This window comes from Cygnus atratus, chromosome 8 (assembly GCF_013377495.2).
Source record: "Cygnus atratus isolate AKBS03 ecotype Queensland, Australia chromosome 8, CAtr_DNAZoo_HiC_assembly, whole genome shotgun sequence".
NCBI lineage: Eukaryota > Metazoa > Chordata > Aves > Anseriformes > Anatidae > Cygnus > Cygnus atratus.
Genome location: NC_066369.1, coordinates 1,223,433 through 1,242,922, shown reverse-complemented (window position 1 = coordinate 1,242,922; position 19,490 = coordinate 1,223,433). Strand labels below are relative to the sequence as shown.

The 19,490-nt window shown below is 38.4% G+C and overlaps 1 protein-coding gene across 1 annotated transcript in view; it reads left to right on the top strand.

Annotated features, from left to right (window-relative positions):
- Positions 1 to 19,490, top strand: part of BCAR3 (BCAR3 adaptor protein, NSP family member) — a 54,659-nt gene that overhangs the window by 30,818 nt on the left and 4,351 nt on the right. Inside the window, 7 exon segments of the mRNA XM_050712211.1 lie at positions 11,524 to 11,652; positions 12,718 to 13,160; positions 14,240 to 14,340; positions 15,419 to 15,713; positions 15,715 to 16,057; positions 17,929 to 18,044; positions 19,203 to 19,374. Coding sequence (XP_050568168.1) covers positions 11,524 to 11,652; positions 12,718 to 13,160; positions 14,240 to 14,340; positions 15,419 to 15,713; positions 15,715 to 16,057; positions 17,929 to 18,044; positions 19,203 to 19,374 — 1,599 coding nt within the window.

The following is a 19,490-nucleotide window of genomic DNA, read 5'->3' as shown; positions in this document are numbered from 1 at the left end:
CATAGACAATCTGTGATCAAGTTGTATCCTTGGAGAAGGATACTGTGATGCATAAATTCTGGAATGTCACTGGAATGCAGAATGTGAGACAGGAAGATTAGAAGCATGGAACAGAAGAAACTGTTACGCGGTTTTTAGTTCTCTTTTCCACAGCACAAAGACATTGAAAATTATAGATGAAATATACTAACAGTCTCAATCTTGCAGGTGATCTCCATGTGTGAGCATGGTATCCAAGAGAATAAAATCAGAGGTGTAAATATAACTTGTTTTTATTTTGTTTTGGTGTTCATTTTTACTTTGTCAAAGCAGATTGTCTTTAATCTTTTCTTTCTCTAGCAAATTGCACAATCCCATGGAACTATCATCAAGCTAAAGCTGTCAGGTGTTAGCTGTACCTACTAATGGTACCTTGGTTACTCCACTAATACTGACCATGTTGGCAGTCTTGGTTTCTTGCTATTTTTTTATTCTTTTTTTTTTTTTTTACAAGGACTAGGTGCCAGAAACTTCCTAATTAAAAATGAACAGATTTACCGTTTTCCTTGGTTACTGAAGCTCTAAGGATGTAAATCTTATTCAAGTATGATGAACAACAGTTGTCAAACACTAATCAACTGCTTTTTCTCTTCGGTTATCTCTTTTATGTGTTTGGAGGTGTTATTGATGATGCAGATAAAAATATTGCATGACTGGGCTGGAGCAACTGATTAAGGTTTTATCAGCACAGGGAGACAGTCAGGTTCTGTATCTCATCGAGAAGTTTGCCTTGAGCTGGTGCCTTAAATGCAGCTCTGAGCCAGGGGATACCAAGATAGAGGAGCTAGGATTTCACTGGGTGAGTGGAACAGATCACATGAGGATTCTGGCACACACTGTATGGCATGCTGAAAGCAAGAATGACAGTGGTGACTGAATTGATAGTATCAGCTTCAGCTGTGGAAAGCGTCCCAGACTGATATGTGAGCAGGGGGTGTAGCAGCACTGGCAGGCAGTGGTCATACTAAAGAGCTTGCTAAACCTCTGAAAACTACAAGTAGTGACCATTCATCTTCAGTCTTGAGGACACACAAGCAGAAGAACTGAAAATGTCAAAGGATTATAATGTTTTTCAAATGCTGATTGCAGCACTTTGCTGCTTTTATCATCGTAAATCTATTATCAGAGTCAAGGTAGGTGCCCTGTTTCAATAACAGTAAATAAACAGTATGCTAGTCTGTAATGCTCTTAGCTTCTGTTCAGAAGTGTTTATATGATGGATGGATGCAGTGTGTTTCTGTTCTAAAGAACACAATGCACCATTATCTCAGAGAGAAGCTTAAACAGCTTTCAGTTTTATGAGCCTGAAGCTGGCTGTCTTCATGTTGAAACTGCAAGTATAAAAATGCTCTGGTTTTGGACTTGTTGAAAAGAATTTTAACAAAGTTTCAAGCTTTCAGAATGTGAATCAGATCACTTGGTTCCCTGTCTTTTTCACCTGCTTATTGAAAACACAGGCAACTTTGCTCAGAAGCTGTTTTTAAAAACCCTTTAGACAATTTTGGACTTGACCTTATATTTCAGAACTTTTAAAATTAAAGTGAACAAAATGCACACTATATGCATGCAAAGATCAAGTCTTTTTAAACATTCAGAACAGAAGGGGGTAATTGTACTGTAATCAGGTAGATTTACTTTTAGGTGACTTAGGTTTTTTTTACTTTTTAGGTGATTACTTTTGAGTATCTGTGAGCTACACCTAAACTTCTAAATCTTTTTATTTAAGATTTATGCTTGAATGGTTCTTTGAATTATGGTCAGCTCTTTAAGTTACTGTCTAATGTGTATGTTTTTTCTGGCACGCCTACAACGAGGAAGGATGTTACGGTTGCTGTCTTGTAGCCTGTAGTCTTTCAACTTTTGATGGAGGCACTTACAGATTGGGAACAACCATTCCTCACCTCTCTGATGCCCAGCGATTCAGCCTTCTAACTGTCCCTTTCTGAAAGTGGGAAGTGGGGATCAGTCTTCTGGGCATGCCGAAAAAGTGACTTTTATCAGACTGTCTTCTCTTTGACTGTGACAAATACCAGAAGTTATCATCAGAATGGAGAGCTAGAGATGCTGTCCTGTTATTGTAATTTTCATTTTCTTTAGAATTTCAAACACAAGGCTTAAAATTTTGTTCTAAAACTTCAAAAATGAGATTGGGTTTTATTGTTGGTTGTCAGAACAGTTATAAAACTGTTGTTCTTGACCATGCATGCCCTTTGTTTAACTTGGCATGAATTCCTAATACCTAAAATAACGGTGGTGTTGTCATAGCAACTTTCCATTTGGTCTAATCTATATGGTCTCCAAAGAAACTGAAACATTAATAGTGTTTGCAGTATGGATGGTAAAAAATAAAACCTTTTATGCAGAAAAGAAAATACAGCTAGACTCTTTCAAAAATAAGGTTCTATTTAAAGAGATTTGCAGCATTTAAAATAGATTTGAGTGCATGTGTTCCAGAATGCAGATTTAGCATTAGATGAATCCGATGAACTGCTATTTTAAGAAGTCCTTTGGTAGGAAACTGGGGTGCATTTGTTTAAGAGAAAATGGTTGTGGGTATAGAAACAGCTGGTGGTAAAGTCAAGTAAGGCTCTCACCTTGAGGCCAAATGATGTCTGTTCTATTAAGTGCCAAAGTGCCTAGGACTGTATGAACAACTTGGCGTAAGTTGTCTTAATTTGTGGAAACCTACCACTTCAAGCAAAATCAGTTTGTGTAATTAGGTGAGATTAATTCTTTGTTCTAATAGGGAGTATTCATGTAATGAAATATCAAATTGATCTATAAATAAGTATGTTAAAGTCAGCAGCTATATCTGAGAGATTTTTTTTTACTGCATCAAGATAAATTCATTATAACTACATTATCTGACTTAATTGAAAGTGGTATGTGGCCATGCTCAAGGGTTCCTTGTGCTCTTTCACAGCACAGGAAAAAGTTCAGCACTTGAGTACTTGCATTTCACTGTACTTCTAGCATGTGAAATTAGGATCTCAAGAAGTTTGGTTTAGTTCCCCGTACATTAATAGAAAATACAATAATCAGTGCAGAAGATCTCAGCTTGGATCAACATATTCTTCACTCGTGATGTGTCGGTACCTTTTACAATCCCATTTGTTTTTAATACCTGTTTACAGTTAAGGTCAGCTTCTGTATTTCAGGAAAATAATGAGTCTTTAAGGCTTAAGGTTTCTGTTTGGGGTGTGGGGGTGGAACTATGGAGAGAGAATGATAAATTGTGACTTTACACCACTTTGAAGCCAAAATATTGCCTTTTTTGGGAGTTAAGAATAAATCAGTGATAAACAGTGTTTTAAAAATGAAGTGGTGTAAATAATGGTATGTTTGCCATAATAAATTTTAGTTAGTTAGTTACTATTTTTGTTGTTGCTTTTCTAGCTAGTTTGGCCATCATGATTGGAAAGAAAGACCTTGATGTCTTTAAGGCCAGGTTGGATTGGGCCCTGGTCAACCTAATGTAGTGGGTGGCATCCCTGCCTAGGGCAGAGGTTGGAACTGGGTGGTTTTTAAGGTCCTTTCCAACCCAAGCCATTCCGTGATTCTGTGATGTTCAGATATTTTAATTCTTAATTCTCTGCTGTGATTCACCCTCAGCTGAAGCTGTCTGTGCAAAAGGGGAAAGCCACTCAAATTATTGGAACTGCCAAGTTTTAAAACTTCAAGCATGCTGATCTGTCTCACTGCTGGGCAATGTACTAATGCTATGAATGTGGCATGGGTAAGAAGCCTTTTATAAGCAACTACTTATTACAAGTGCCATCTCTTATCCTGGATGAATTGCAAACTCTTTTCATAGATAGTAGATCTTAATTAATATTTCTTCAGTATGTGATGGTCTAAATCTGTTTCACTGGCATCCTTGGGCTTTGTGTATCCAGTTTCAGCTTGCACATGGAGGCAGTTGGGCTTGATAACATGAGTTTACGAGTCATCACCACCCAGCATTATGGGTCTGCCTTTTGATGTTAAATTTGTTGATGTTGGAGAGGGCCAGATGGGAAAGACTGACTTATCAAAATGGCATGAAACTTTGTGTAGCTTCCTGGACTCCTCACTGTCTTGCTGTAGGGTTTGAGTTTTTGGTGAGTCTTACAGTGTGTCTCTTTTTTCCATTTTTCACTGCGATATGCTCTCTTTCATACATATATAGATAGTAAAGGGACCATTGTTCCTCTGTAAGGGGTTCTTGTTCACTGCTATGGGAACATTCTCCAGTGGATTGCATTTAACTTCTTGGTAGTACATTTTGTTTAGGTATTTTTCAGATTAAAACAAAATAAGTAATCAACTTCTAAAATCCTTTAGATTTGGTAGAAAAATCCCCAGGGCCGCTGAGTGATGAGATTAGGATTTGACTAACTCTAAACTCAGGATTTCTCGGGATCCATGTTCTGGAAATGAAGCTGTCCTCCTAGCTCTGAATGTCGTCACCTAGAAAATTAAGGAGTTTTTATAAGTGTAGTTTTGTAGTGGAAGGTAGATCCAGAGTCCACTGGAATTCTTTCTCTTGCCTTCAGTTGACATTAGACTGAATTAAAAGCCTGTACTAAAAGCCTTTTTTATTGCCCTCCTCCCAAACAAATACCTCATTTACTAGTTAAGAAAGAATGGCTACTTTCTGTGAATGTCAGGCAGGTTACATTATGCTGTTTATAATGGCAGACTGAGGACATGCACAGAATGGAGTTTATTTGATTTTAAAGAGCCATGGCAGTTATGATGGAAATTGTCATGGTGGTTTTTTTATATCTTCATCAGTAACCTCAAAAGTTGTCAGCTTATATCTAAACAACCACAGAGAAATGTTGTGGTTTCAAAGCTGCCATTCTCCTATATTAATTCAGGGCTCTGGTTAGTTCTAGACTTCTCTTGTATGTCTTAGAACAAATAATACATAAACTTTTGCTGTGCCTATGTCTCAACCAGTTAAGTCACTAGAATATAAAAATAAAATCCTGCAGAAATTGACAGTCATGTATGCAAGGAGACCTTTATCGTCTGTTTTGCACCTCCCATTACTTAACATAGCACTTGTTATAGTCCTGCATGAACTTTGTGCGGTCTGGAAGGTTAGAGAAAACTGCCCCTGTGAAGAACATTGCCACAGTTGTTTAAAATGTCCAAGGTAATCAGAAAATGTTTTACTGAATTGAAAAACTACCTTTTTTCTGTTAGTACTTTCTCAAAAAATATTTGTGAAATAACTTTATCTTTGTATTCTCATCCCTTTGTAAGCTCTTGTACAAAATAATAATAATAAGTCACTGGCCAGGAAAAGATAAGGACCAACAAGACTGTTTTTAAGCAAAGATTGAGAGTCTGGTTCTGCATGGGTATTCTTCTAAATGCCAAGTTCAACTCTGCTGTTTCTTGTGGCTGATTAGTAGAGTTTTAAATGAAATAAAATACATTGTACTTATAAATAAAATCAAAACATCTTATAAATGTATATAACTGCATATTTTAAAATGCTTGTAATCATAGTGCCAGACATGCAGTCTGATCAAGATCACAAGAGTCCAGGGTTAGAGACTTCAGGGATTTCTGCAGTGACATATGTTTTATTTCAGAATTGGAACTTGAACGTGTTCATTTTCTGTATGATCAAGATGATTAAGGTTTGCTCTCTAGTGGTTTGGAAATTGAAGAATTTCTTTAAAATTTCACTATTTTGAAAGTGAATTTTTAGTTTTATTTTTTTAGATATTACAAGAGGAAGTTGTAGATCAGACTTCATGGTGCTCTTAAGCAAAAGTAGCAGGCCTCCAGTGTTGGAGAAAAGATGTATTCGGGAGAAACCTATCATAGATCTGTTTTTAGAAAGATCTAGTTTATTTATTAAAAGTTTAGTAAAGGTGCTGGCTTGACTTACTTCCTCAATCAGGTCACACTGTCATTTCCACAGAGCTGTTCTCACTTATCCCTGCTTTTTCTTTTTTCTCTCTGCTTCTGCTTTTCTTTTTCTTGTTTGTTTTCAAAACCTTCAAGGCAACTGAAAATCATGTGCTTCCAAGGCTGCCTGTTGGGCTACTTTAAATACCATCTGGCAGAGCTGTGCAAAGCACCAGGAAATAATTGAGTTTGTATGAAAATGCAGCCACCATTAGTAAGGTATCTGTAACAGTCCTTAGCTGTGCTTTGACTAAATAATGCTTTGCCAGGAGGATACAGGGAGAGGTGATGTGAAATCCCTTGTTATCAGAAATGAAGGACATGATACAGGTCCAAAATGACAGATTTTGAACCGCTTTCAAATTGTGTCTAGGTAGTAAAGTTCTTCCCTTCATAATTAAAACTGTTTAAAAATAAATAAAAACAACTCTTAATCACGTCAGAGAGAAATTAAGATGTTTTCTTTCTGTCTAGGCCATCCTCTACTTACATTATGCTTGTCTGTCATTTTTGGTTATTAATTGAGGTAAGCCAGGAAAGCTGAATGCATAAGATACAGCTTCAGGGATATATGTAGAAAACCATGTGATTCTCCTCTCAGCTACTTCAGTAGTCCACTGGTACATGTATTTCATTGGCGTTGATGCAGATAGGAACTGGAGAAAGAATCCAGTGCCACTAGGGAACAGAAATAACTGTGGGACTTTTATTTTGTTTACCTCTAAACTCATACAGTAGACTGTTCAGCACAAGTAAAAATTATTCTAATCTAGTGAGGTAGATTCAGCTAGGATGATTGACACAAGCTTGATACATCAAGTTTCCTTTGGTGAGTACCCTACTCAAATGGAAATAACATTTTGGATGCATGAACAACAGATTATTATAGATTTCCTTAAATGGGTTCAGAGGTGTCACAGGTAGAGCATATTGTGGTAGGTCAAGTCCTCTCTAAATTTACACGCAACAAGACTGTATTTTTATGTTTGACTTCTCTAAACTTTATTTTACAGTTTTCAGTCCTCTGGGCTAATACTTGCCTGAAAAAATGTAAAATCTTATGAAACACCAAGATGACATTGTTAAACTAAAAGCAGGCTGTGCTTTTACAGATGTAATGGCCGTGAAGTAGAAGTACTTTGTGTAATATAATCAACTTCTGTGGCATTTATTAAAACCCCTAAAATAATTGTATTGATTGGACTTTTTTTTCCATCTCCAAACTCTTAGCTCTCTGGGTTTTCCATCAGCTATGTAAGTAGGATTGAGGGCTTTTTCATTAAGGTTAATAATACTGCATTGAGAGATACTTATTATTTTTCTTACAGAGATCTGTTTAAAAAACAAACAAAAAAAACAGCATGGTGGGAATGTTTTAAACTAGCACCAGGACTGAAATAATTGCAACTAAAATGTGAACAAGAAGTTCTGGAAAGCACCTCTTACAGGGAGCTCTTTGTAGGTCAATGAAAGTGTCTGTATCTGAAAAGAGACCTGCATTTAATTTGCTTATATGTTCCAAAGACTTCTGACAGGGTTGTTACTATTTGGAAGTCTTGACATACATAGACTGGCAACTTCCCTGTTTTGCCTTAGCTGTGTTTTGTTGCAGAATATACTGAAGTCTTTAATTTTTTGCCCTAGATTTTTTTTCTTGTTAATTTCTTTTTACCATCCACTTCACTCTCAGGCTTCAAATGCAAATTCAGTTTTCTTTCTGTCATTGGGAGGGAGCCAACAAAGCCTCTTAGAGAAAGACATCAACTGAGGACATAATACTAAATGGTTTATTGCTATGAAGTTAGTGAAAATGCACATCATGCCATTACTGTCCATTAACATTCAGGTTTTGTGACCTATTGAGAAATGAGGCTGCAGTATCTGCATCACATTGCACAGAATAAATCACCTTTTCTTTTAAAATGTAAGTCTGTTGAAATAGCTAACTATGCTGTTCTAAGCTGACTCTCCTCCTTGCTTACAGACTAACACGATTGCGTAGGCTATTCCTGAGCTGATTTTGAGTGTGATGTGAAGTTGAGTGTGTGCAGACATTCTTGCAGGACAGGCGGCCTTGGGTATATAGCCTTTGGAATAGAAAGGCATAGGCTGGTATGATTACTGACAATTTATCGTTCACACTTTTCTTTTAACATACTGAACTTATATGAGAAATAAGTCTCTCAAACAAAGAAACTGTCCAGGAAGACATGGTATCACTAAACTTGCTTACCTATTATGCAGTTTGTCCCCTGCGTATTTTGGGATGTGTGCTAGCTGCAGGAGTTCTTCACTACGTTCAGAGTTGCATAAGGGTTACTTCAGTGTAGTTGCTTCATCTCAGGAGATGTCTGACCTCTGGCAATCAGAGTATGCTCAGAGTGGTGGAGTGATTTTTAACAAATGAGTAATTGTGAATGTTAACAATTTAGTTGGTTTGGATTCCTTACACGCTTTTCATGTTGTGTTGCTAGATGTAATTCAAGTGTAATATGTCTCATTACATTCACTGGAGTAGTGAAATACCCATTCAACCACCAGAAATTCTAGGTTTCTATGCTGGTTTTGAAATTCAGATGTAGCTTGGATCAGCCTGTTTTTTTGTTGTTGTTTGTTTGTTTGTTTTTAAGATAATTTATATCAGTACAATGGATGAAATCAGTCGATATGCAAAAACCTACTGCTTTTTCTCTTGGGTAGTTCGCCTAAGCAAACACAGTTATTGCATTTGTATGCTGTAGTGTGTTCCACTTACAATAGCTTTGTCTACCACTGAGATACAGTGAGATGCTTTGGGAATTATGCTAACAATTTGCTAAACCAGTTTTGTTTTGTTTTAGTATCTCTATTCAGTTATTCAGTCAAAAATAGCTTTCAAATACTATTTTTGTAATAAGTACAGTTCATCTATAAGTAGTAGTTCCTTTGAGAAAGTCAGCAAAATACATGGCTATGAATGTAAAAGATATGTGTAACATTACAACTGAATCCTATTGTTTATAGATTGGAGAGGGGACTTGGAAAGTTTTTTAGACACTTCCATGGAAATGGGGTGGCTCAGGTGCTCTTGAAAATTCTACTCTTAAGTTTGTATGCTCTACCTTTACCCCCTCAGCTTGTGTAAATGCTATAATGCTTTCTGTAACTCCGTATAATGTGACAGTGAAATGGCTGTTAATTCTGGAATCAATGCCAGCCAACTGGGTAGCCAGCCATTTGAGTTGGGAAATCAAAGGTGGCAGGCATGTGCCACTGGTTCTTTTTTCAGCTACGTTAGCCTGACAGCTCACAGAAGTTTGGAGTGGGGAGGGGGATTATTGACTTTACTTGACTATGTTTTGATACTTTGATATGTTTTTAGATCTGAATCCTCACCACAGTGTCTTGCATGACTCATTCTACACCCAGCACCTTCATCTCTTGATGTTGGCCATGTGTTTTTGTTTTGTTTTTGAAAAATTGCTTGCTGTGAAGGTCATGTGGTGTGGTTTGTTCCAGCACAGACTTTTCTTCCTTGAAAGGGTTGGGAGGAATTGGTGAAAGGCCTTGACTGTACCAGAGCACAAAGGATTTATTCCTTGTTGAAAATTTGCATGGACCACCCTGTTGCAGTTCACAGAAGCAAAATTAGTGAAAAGTGATCCTGTACCAGATTGTTTTTATCTTTTTTCTTTGTGTGTAAGATACTACACTCATTTGAGCTTATCCTAATAATAATAATAATAATAATAATAGTAATTTAAAAAAAAAAAATCTGCCTTCATCTTCTCTGAGAAAATCAGAGAGAAGTAGAGTGAACTAGAATTTATCTCAGAATTTCTCAGGCCTCTCGGCATGTTTAAATAGCCTTGGCAGCAGAATGCCTCTTCTGGCATTATTCCACCAAAAATCTGCTGTCTAGTAAACCGTTGTAATTCAGTCTACTTAAAATTGCAGGGAGGATTGTTGAAAGTGGTGCTAAATGTATGCCACCTGCTCCTACAGTTGGTGCTAGGAATATTCAACACCAAGAGGAAAACACTATAGAGAGCAGTGTTCATGGGAAAAATAGGATTGGTGGGTGAGCAATGGCTTCCTCAGTTCTTTTTTAAGTAATGCATTGCATGTTTACATCAGTGTCAGGGAAGGGAATCTGTAAGCTGTAGCTCATATCCACAGCCAAGATAAAAAGTGTGATGCCATGGGGAAACTGCTGCATTTTAATCTACCTTCCCACTGGAGGCCTATGTCACTCTCTCTTTTTTAATTATCTTATTATTATTACTTTCCTTTAATGGGGAGCATACTCTGATTCTTTGATCAATATAGCAGCATGTTGCCTGCCACTAGCATGTGTCTGCTGAGTACCTCTCAGTGTGCCCTGGCAGCACAGAGGGCAAATTGCTTTTGGGGTGCATTAAGCATAGCATAGCCAGTCGGTCAAAAGAGGTGATCCTCCCACTGTATTTAGCACTGGAGTGGTCTCACCTTGAATATTGTGTGCAGTTCTGCACACAGTACCATCAGGGTGGTCAAATGCTGGAACAGGTTTCTTAGGTGGTGGATGCCCCACGCCTGTCAGTGTTCAAGAGGCATTTGGACAATGCCCTCAGTAGCATGCTTTAACTTTTGGTTAGCCCTGAAGTGGTCAGGCAGTTGGACTTGGTCTTTGCAGGTCCTTTCCATCTGAACTATTCTAATTCTCTTCAGTAACATTGAAGGTGGGTGGGAGTCCCTGACCATTGAGAGGATGTAAGGAAGTCCAAAAACTTTTCCTCCACTAAGTGCTTATGAAAGTGTACTTGACAGATCTCTAGAGAAAATACTGCACCTGACCTTACTAGCAGTAGCACTGCATCCACAGGAAGGAAGCACTAATGAGCCCTGATGGGAGCGTTCCAGCATGGAAACTGTACTCAAAGAGATGAAGATGGAAATTTTCCAGAAAATCTTACGGTAGTTTTATAGTAGTGATAGAGAGATCTCCATGTAGATCTTGTGCTTTTGGGGATAGGGGGCAACAAGAGCTTTTTTCCCTTAAGAAGGGAAACATCTTGGGCGTGCAGATTTAGTGACCCTTAGAAGTAAGCCCGTTAATGGTGAAAATTTACTTTGGTAGAGTCAAGTTATTTTTAGTGCAAGAGAAATATTGAATGTGGAATGTTTTTAATTGGATGGGCCAAAAGGATATAAAAAGGAGAAAAAAAAAGAATCAGGATTTAAAATGGAAATTTGAAGAGGAGAAAGGATATTGAAGTAGGGAATTGGGGTCCAACTCCACTTTTTGAGTGGAGTACAGTTAAAATTCTTACTGGGAAGAGAAAGTAAGAAAAGTGACTTTGCAGGTGTGTCATTATTAGCTTGGTATAGAGAAAGAACACTGCTGCGTTTTGTGCAGTGTATAACAATCATGTTATCTCACTAAATGCTGGATTTTGCAAAATACAGCGTAGATACTGAAGCCAGGCCAGCCTGCTAAAAGCAGCCACCTGCATTCCAGTGGGTTAGTGCAGATCATGTGATGGAAGTTATAACCTAGGTAAAATGTTAATGACTAAACTTGGCACAGTTGAAGCTTTTAATCTTTTATTGCAGTTTTCTAAGGAGCGGCAAGTTACGGACAACAGCCCGGAAAAACTGAAGAAGGAGTTAGAGGAAGAACTGCAGTTAAGTAGTGAAGACTTGCGTAGCCATGCCTGGTACCATGGACGTATTCCTCGACAGGTATGTGATTTCTCATCTTTGTGTTGCCAAGAGTGCTTTGAGCTTTTATAGAATTTTGCACTAAAGTACTACACACATCTGTGATACCTCCGTTAATTTAGTAGAAACGTAATGCCTTCTTAGTGTGAAAGCTATATTTATCACCACTTGGTGTAAAATGAGGTTGATGAAGGATTCAGGGCAGACACTGGTGGAAGATATAAATATTTCAGGATTTTCATGCACTGAATAAAGACAGAAATGGAATTTAAACTTTATATCAGAATGCTATCCCCAAGTATTGTTCAGACACACTGATATCACTGTACTGAACCAAGTGTTCTTGTTTGTTTTCTTTATTGTGTATCAAAGTTTGGGGAGGGAAAAAAAAAATCTATTCGATAACTTCATTTTGATCGATTATAGTTAGAAATATGTGAAGCTGTCGTTGTATTGGAGCTTAGCTTGCAACGGCACCTGGAGCTCCCCCTGCAGGCTTCCCTCCTACCCAGCTCTCACCAGAGCTTCAAGCTGCCTGCTGCCCTTGGTGTACATAATGAGAGCCTGCACAGCAGCCACATTTTCAACTTACTGTTAGATGCACAGTTTATCAAATGCAAAGGACTAACTTAAAACAGAAAAACAGATTTTTCTGACTCCTCCTAGTTTTATGCAGCATTCATGAAGAATAAAAAATGAAAGCTTGTCATTAAGGTAACAATGAAAGGACAGTTCCCGGGGTCCTGTAGTAATGACTTCTAAACTCTTGTGTGACTGTATATTCAGATTCTTTAAACTCTATTAGCAAACTAGAAGAAATTTATATATGTAAAAGTGGGTCATGCTTCTGGCTGCTGGGCATTTTCCATGGAGTCCTTCCAGATACTGTGGGATGAGCTTGTAATTTTAGAATCAGAGACATTCCTCTACCATGCTTTATGCTTTGCTTTATATTTTCTGGCTTTGTCCTGCCAGAGCAGCCAAATTAAGTTCTATGTATAAGAATATTTTGTTGTTTGGTGATGGTGGTCGACTATTTCCTTCCTTATTCTTAAAGCATTTCTTCTATGTTCTTTTTCCTTAAAGGTGGCAGAAGGCCTAGTTCAGAGGGATGGAGATTTTCTGATCAGAGATTCTCTTTCCAGTCCTGGGAACTTTGTTCTTACCTGTCAGTGGAAAAATACCTCTCAGCATTTTAAAATCAACAGAACAGTTCTAAGATTCAATGAAGCCTACTGCCGTGTTCAGTATCAGTTTGAACTTGAAAGTTTTGACAGTATCCCTGGCTTAGTTAGATTCTATGTTGGGAATCGCACACCAATATCAAAGCAGAGTGGAGCAATTATTTTTCAGCCTATCAACAGGACTGTACCTCTCAGATGTCTAGAAGAAAAGTATGGTGTAACTCCAGTCCGACAAAAAGAGCAAGGTATACCTGCAGGAAAAACAGAAACTGCAAAAAGACTGAGCCTTGGTAAATCCAGCATGCAGTCGCAGGAGCAGAGCATACCCAGAGGAAATCTTATGAGGTACTTTAATTTTTCTGTCCTTACAGGGTGAAAAGAGGTGACTCCATCAGCTCCAGTGTGGGTGGTGATAAGTTTCATTCTGACTATAGGTGGAAGGACTAGGTGTCAGGGTTTGCTGATTTTTAGCAAAGGATATTGTAGGGCCTTTATTTGAAACTTCCTGAAATTGTTAAGATGTTCTCTACCTGGTGGTTATTGTGCTAGATCTTTAGAAAATATAAAATACATTGCGGAGGTAAAATAAATGGAGATGGATGAAGCCATGACTTAAGTGGCAAGGCTGCACTCTGCAGTCCTTATGTGAATGAGAACATGCCCCAGTTTTACAGGGTGGCTCTTACCCTCCTATTTGCATTGGAATAATGACAAAACAGTGCTTCCTGAAGGCCATTTGAGTATGCAATTAGCCTAGCAAATTAAGAAATTCTAGTGGCATGGAAAATAAGTGCATAATTGCATTCTGAAAGTATCTGTGGAAAAACAAGATGCTCATGTGCAGTTCCAAAGGGTTGGGTTTGTCTCTGGTTCTCTATTTGCAGATTGATGCTTTTTGAAGAGAGGGAAGGAATAACTCACTTGGAATTCAGGGACTCTGAATTCATGTGGACTCTGGAAGCACAACAGTAGTGCAACATGTTCTTTGGTGGCTTAGCAAATCTAGAGTAGTATAAACTGAAGGGTTAAAATAAAATCGTGCTGCTTCAGAGAAGTCTTTTTATTTATTTTAGTCTTTTTGCTAAATATTTCTGTATTTGCCTGCTGCAATAAAAATACCAAGTGTGGGATAATGGCTACTAATGTCAGTGTCCAGATTGAATGTTCCATTAAAAAGTCTCAGCATTCAAAGAAACACCCTCATAAATGCTGGAAGTTCATACAGTATATAGCCCGTTTCATTGCTACCATACCAGCATGAAGTACCTTTTGATCTTATAAGCTGCCCGAGTAGAAAGCTAATGATCTCTGCCATGGTTAGGATATGTTCTGTCAGTTAGATAGGTATATTAAGATTGTTGGATATATTGATATATTCGTGTTGTGTGTATTGATGTTTGTGTTTGCATTTTTGTCTACCCTAGAAACAAAGAAAAAAGTGGTAGCCAGCCAGCTAGCTTGGATCATGTTCTGGAGAAAAGATTCCCTTTAAAGACTCACCAGTCGGAGAGCTACCTGCTGATTGGTATGTTTTGTAATTACGCATTTCACACACACAAGTGGTGAGCTCCCAGGTGATCTGTTACACTTCAGACCAAAGTGAGACTGTAGAGTGTTCTAAGTACTGTATATACAGTTAGTACTTACTGGCCTATATAAGCTGAATTAATATACTGATTGCTCTTTAAGTACAGGAACAGGTTCTTTATTTCCAGTGTGCCAGCTAGTTCATTACTTTAGTGTGCAATTCAGCAGGATTCCACAAAATGACAGGTAGACTTGGCATTGATAGCCTTTTTGACAGTATTACGTGTCCTTGCTTGTGCTTCACAAGAACTGCCTCACATCTTTCTTACAGTCTATTAAGTAGCATTGATTTTCATGGAAATCCTTGTTTCCTTGAGAGCAGTTCCTTGGGAACAAGCAGTAAAGCCACTTAGCTGTAGATACCAGCAAATGCAGTGAGAACTGAGATTGGGAATTAGGGTTCAGTTCTATATTGGATGTTGAGGTTTACGTATGGAATGAATACAGGATGAGGCATAAATATTTAACACAGCAGTATATGAATCTGTTTCTTCAGGTCTTCAAATCAGCTTTGTTTTGCAAAGAGATGAGCATCCCTGAAATTCATTCCTTCCATACCTTACTACGTGCTCAGGCTTGACTTTGGGAAGCTTTCCTTTCATCTCAAACTTACCATTCTCAGAAATGACTCATCTCTTATGTGGTATGGCTGGAAGTTTCTGTTTTTATAGCATAGATCAAGTTACATAGAAACCTCTTATTCTAAGCCATGGAGGCTATCCAGCTCTGACATTATAGCCTATGTATGCAGCAGGGACTAGAGTTATTGTCAGCATTACCACAGAATAACATTATAGTGCAGCTGTTCTGTGTATTTGGGATTTCGGGAGGATCAGCAACTGAATGGAATTTGTTGGCTAGCTCTTTCCTCAAAATACAATTTCACATACATTTAATCAGTGAATAATTTATATGAGGGGACAACAATTTCCTCAGGAATTGTATATGTTTTGGCCTTCTAAGTCACTGTATCATAAAAATAGTAACTTTTTTTTTCTTTTTGTTTTCTTCTGCAGGTTCAAGACATCCTTCTCAATTACCTGAAGCAGATGCAGACTCCTGTCCAAGCTCTCCTGCATTTAGAACAGGCAGTGAACCTTCTCTAAGCCCAACAGTTGTTCAGAAAGTCACCTCTGAGACACAGGTAGGGGAAGCTCTTAGAGGATCAGACAGTCAGCTCTGTCCAAAGCCTCCACCAAAACCCAACAAAGCACCCCTGCTAAAGGCCCCGGATTCTCCTATGGCTTCCCACAGTTCAGATGGACACTATTGTGAACTAAGTCCTGCCAGAGATCCTGCAGCAACAAAACATTTGTGTCAGAAAAAACAGCTATGTGGAGCATCTGACACGGAAGGAGAAGGGAACACACTCATTCAGGAACTCTGAAACAAGCTATTTGATCCTGGATGATGACCCTACAATGAACCCTGCAGATTGTTTAGAAGCTTCAACTGAGATGGCTGAAGACAACAGCATGTTTTCTGCACCTCTTTTTGAGACAGTGTCTAGTTTTAAACCAAATGATTTTGAATCCAGACTACTTCCTCCTGAAAACAAGCCATTGGAAACATCAATGTTAAGAAGAGTGAAGGAGTTTTTCACCAAGAACAATCCAAAGGTTATTGCACAGCATATTCTTAGGATGGACTGCAAGGTAAAAAAGAAAAAAAAAAGTAATTTTAGAAAGATTTTTTTCATTATATTTTATATTGTGCGAGCTTAGACTTTCCAAAGATTGATTTGAGAAGATTAATGGGTAGATTTGCAGCTAGTGTAATAAATTTGTTGACTTGCTTACAGGATTTTTTAGGGTGGGAATTTTTTTTTCCATTTGAAGAACAAGGCCAAAAAGGCCTTTGAATTAAAGGTGCCTCTCAGCAGCTTTGACTTTAGACTCAAATTCTCAGTGCTCCATACATCTCATTAATCTGTCAATTGCTGTGTATCTGATTCTCATTTAGTGCTGGCTGCTGCTACATGAGGCTTCAGAGACATGGTGACTCAGAAAAACTCGGTGTAGGGGCATGTTAGCTAAGAGCAGGACAGCAGCTCTCCAGGATGCTCACGTATGAAGGGGGAGCCCTTGGGTTTGCAGCCTTCCTCCAGTAACCATGTCCTTATTTTATATTGTGTAAACTTTGGAATGGGGACAAGGAAACTAGCCTGCTGGTAGTGTGGGAGCCTGTACAATTAGTTACGAGGCACTGGAGTGTCTTAAAGATCCAGATTTTTGTATTTTAGAGCAGGAACAGTAACTAGCTGGGACAGGTAGAAGTCTGTATTTTGTTGTCTTCTTGTGGAGCTGAGAGCCAGTGACTCATTCACTGGTAACTTGTTGCATACTATTGCACTGATAAGAGCTGTATGATACAATGAGATTGGCATGCGAACTGGGCCAAAATAAATGCTTTGTACTGAGATCTGTGATAAGGCTGAAATTTGTAGTCCTCCTTGTGGTATCAGGAGCTCAGTTTTCCTTTTAAATAATGACATATATATAAATGTTATATATATATATATATATATATATATTCATATATAATATGTATATAGAAAATTTGATTTGTGAAAGAAGCACCCATTCAGTAAGTGATGGAGTGAATGTCTGCCACCTGGTTGCCTGAAGAGGGATCTTTGTGAAGGAGTTGCAGTCAGGGTGTATCCAGGGGCTTTGTATCACACTCCTGCTTCTCTAGGAGAGAAACAGGTTTATCAACAGTGCTAGATTTTGCACCAGCAAGGCTTGTTGTGGCAAAGGTTGCTTTCATCTTTTCATAACCAAGAAAGCCTGCTGATGGATGTATCAGAAATAACAGGCAGATTGGTTTGTAAATGTGTCGATGTACAGCCTTTAATCCAGCAGATAATCTCTCATTATTATATTAATTTAGTTTTGCCTGTAATTATCATATCTAATTGTTACTGATATAACCAGCAGCTAATGCTGTATGTTTAGAAAGCAAGGACAAATCGGTGAGGGTGGTAGCTTTCCATACTGACTGACTTAGGCACTCAACGTCGTGTCCTCCCAAAAGTCCTTTTACTGATTAATCCTTATGAGAACCCTCTAGCATAATCTCAACAATTCTCAGTAATGTTGTATTTTTAGAAATGAAGAGAGCAAAGCACACTGTGCGACGTGCATGTTCTTTAAGGCCAAAGAGCAGTAACATGTTGATTAAGCATCAGGCCAAGAGAGCACCACGTTTCCTGGAGCTTGCATATGAAACTTTTACTGGGAATGAAAGACATAAATTTGATACAGCATTTAGGTCACACTTTTTTTGTTTTGTGATGACTGAGTCATTGTGCAAAAAAAAAAAAAAAAATTGGCCTTCTTATATGAGGCACTGACTGTCCGTAAGTTAATTAAGTTGTTCTTAGATGACTATTCTAACATTGTGCACTCAGCTGTGTATGTCCTGCACTAGCCTGGAGTGCCTCTGTGTGGGCAAGTTTGTGGTAGTTTTGTTGTTGTTTTAAATAAAGTTTCAAAACTAAAGCACAATTTTTTGCACTTGTCAGGTGGCAAGGATACTAGAAGTTTCTGAAGAGATAAGGAGGCTTATGGGAGTGAACTCTGGTCTTGAACTGATTACCCTGCCTTACGGACACCAACTGCGCCTGGACCTAATTGAAAGGTAAATGTTCCTGTTACACAGGGCAGATGGCCAGAAGGTGAGCGCATTGCTGCTTTGTACTCAACATCTTCTCAAAGAATGCTCTCTTGCAAGATTTTCTGAATTCATGTGTACAGAAGAAAATTTAGTGAGATACTTTATCACTTCTTTGGCAAAAATAAATTCTTTGAGGTCATAGGGCAACTCCATGGTTGTAATACAGGAAAAGGCAAACAGTATGGAAAGCAGGGTCCTAGATCTGCTGAACATCTTCAGCTCTCATTTAAGCACTTGGATTTTAGGTAAAGTTCAGAGGACCTATATTCTAGCTGAGCATGTGTTTGTGGTAGAGAATGAAGGTAATAGCCTTCTGCAACTAGGGAAAAGGGCAGAGGAACTACTAAAGTAAAACACAAAAACAAACCAAAAAAAAAAAAAAGCCACCAGAGATCAGCAGTTTTCTGTAAAGCCTCTGCGCAAGTTAAGGAGGAATAATTAGCATCTTCTATCCTGATCTAGTTTCTCTGATTAAATTTCAGCAGCTGAACTACTGAAATCTAAGGGGGAAGATCCCAAGATTTCAGTGTGGAGGACAACAGGAACTGGGTGGAGCTGTTTTGCACAGGGTTCAGTCATTCATCGCATGAGGAGAATTTTGTGTTCAAAATGTGAGGGATAGCCAGCCAGCCAGCCAGCATGCTATAAAGTGTTACTGACTTCCCTCTGATTTCTAGCTCCTGACAGCTCACGTGCGCCTGACATACGCATGTGTGGAGTGAAACGAAAAGTAACTCATTTGGCTAGTTCAGGCAGTCAGTCATGCTCTGTCCTTACTGTTGAGTGGACTTTACAGCTACTAGCCTGTAACACTGGCAGGCCTCTAAGCAGGTTTTACCTTCCTTGAACAGAGTACCACAGGAGGTCTGGCTGCACAATAGTAATTAATTAGTATCTTAGGAAAATGTATTAGAACACAAATTCGGGAAAACATATATTCTGTGTACTGGCATTGCTGCTCTTGATACAACTATGTTTTTAAGAAGAGCAAATAAGTATGTTTGCTAGGCACAATCAAGATGTTGAAATAAACCTTTGAATTGATCTTCTCTGAACTAATGTACAGCATAATGTATTATTTTACTAATTAATAACCAGCAGTATAAATTGTTTCACTTGCAGGCATAATACTATGGCAATAGGAATAGCTGTGGATATCTTAGGTTGCACAGGAAATATAGAAGACAGAGCCGCAACATTAAACAGGATCATCCAAGTCGCAGTGGAGCTGAAGGATTCGCTGGGGGATTTGTATGCGTTTTCTGCCATTATGAAAGCACTGGAAATGCCACAGGTAAAAATCTGCTTTCACTTTATGTTCCAAAACATGGAGTTGTTCGTTGGTTCATTTTAACTAATTTACGCAGTAGCAGTGTGTTTCTCCTGTGAATTACTGAAGTTAAAAATGGA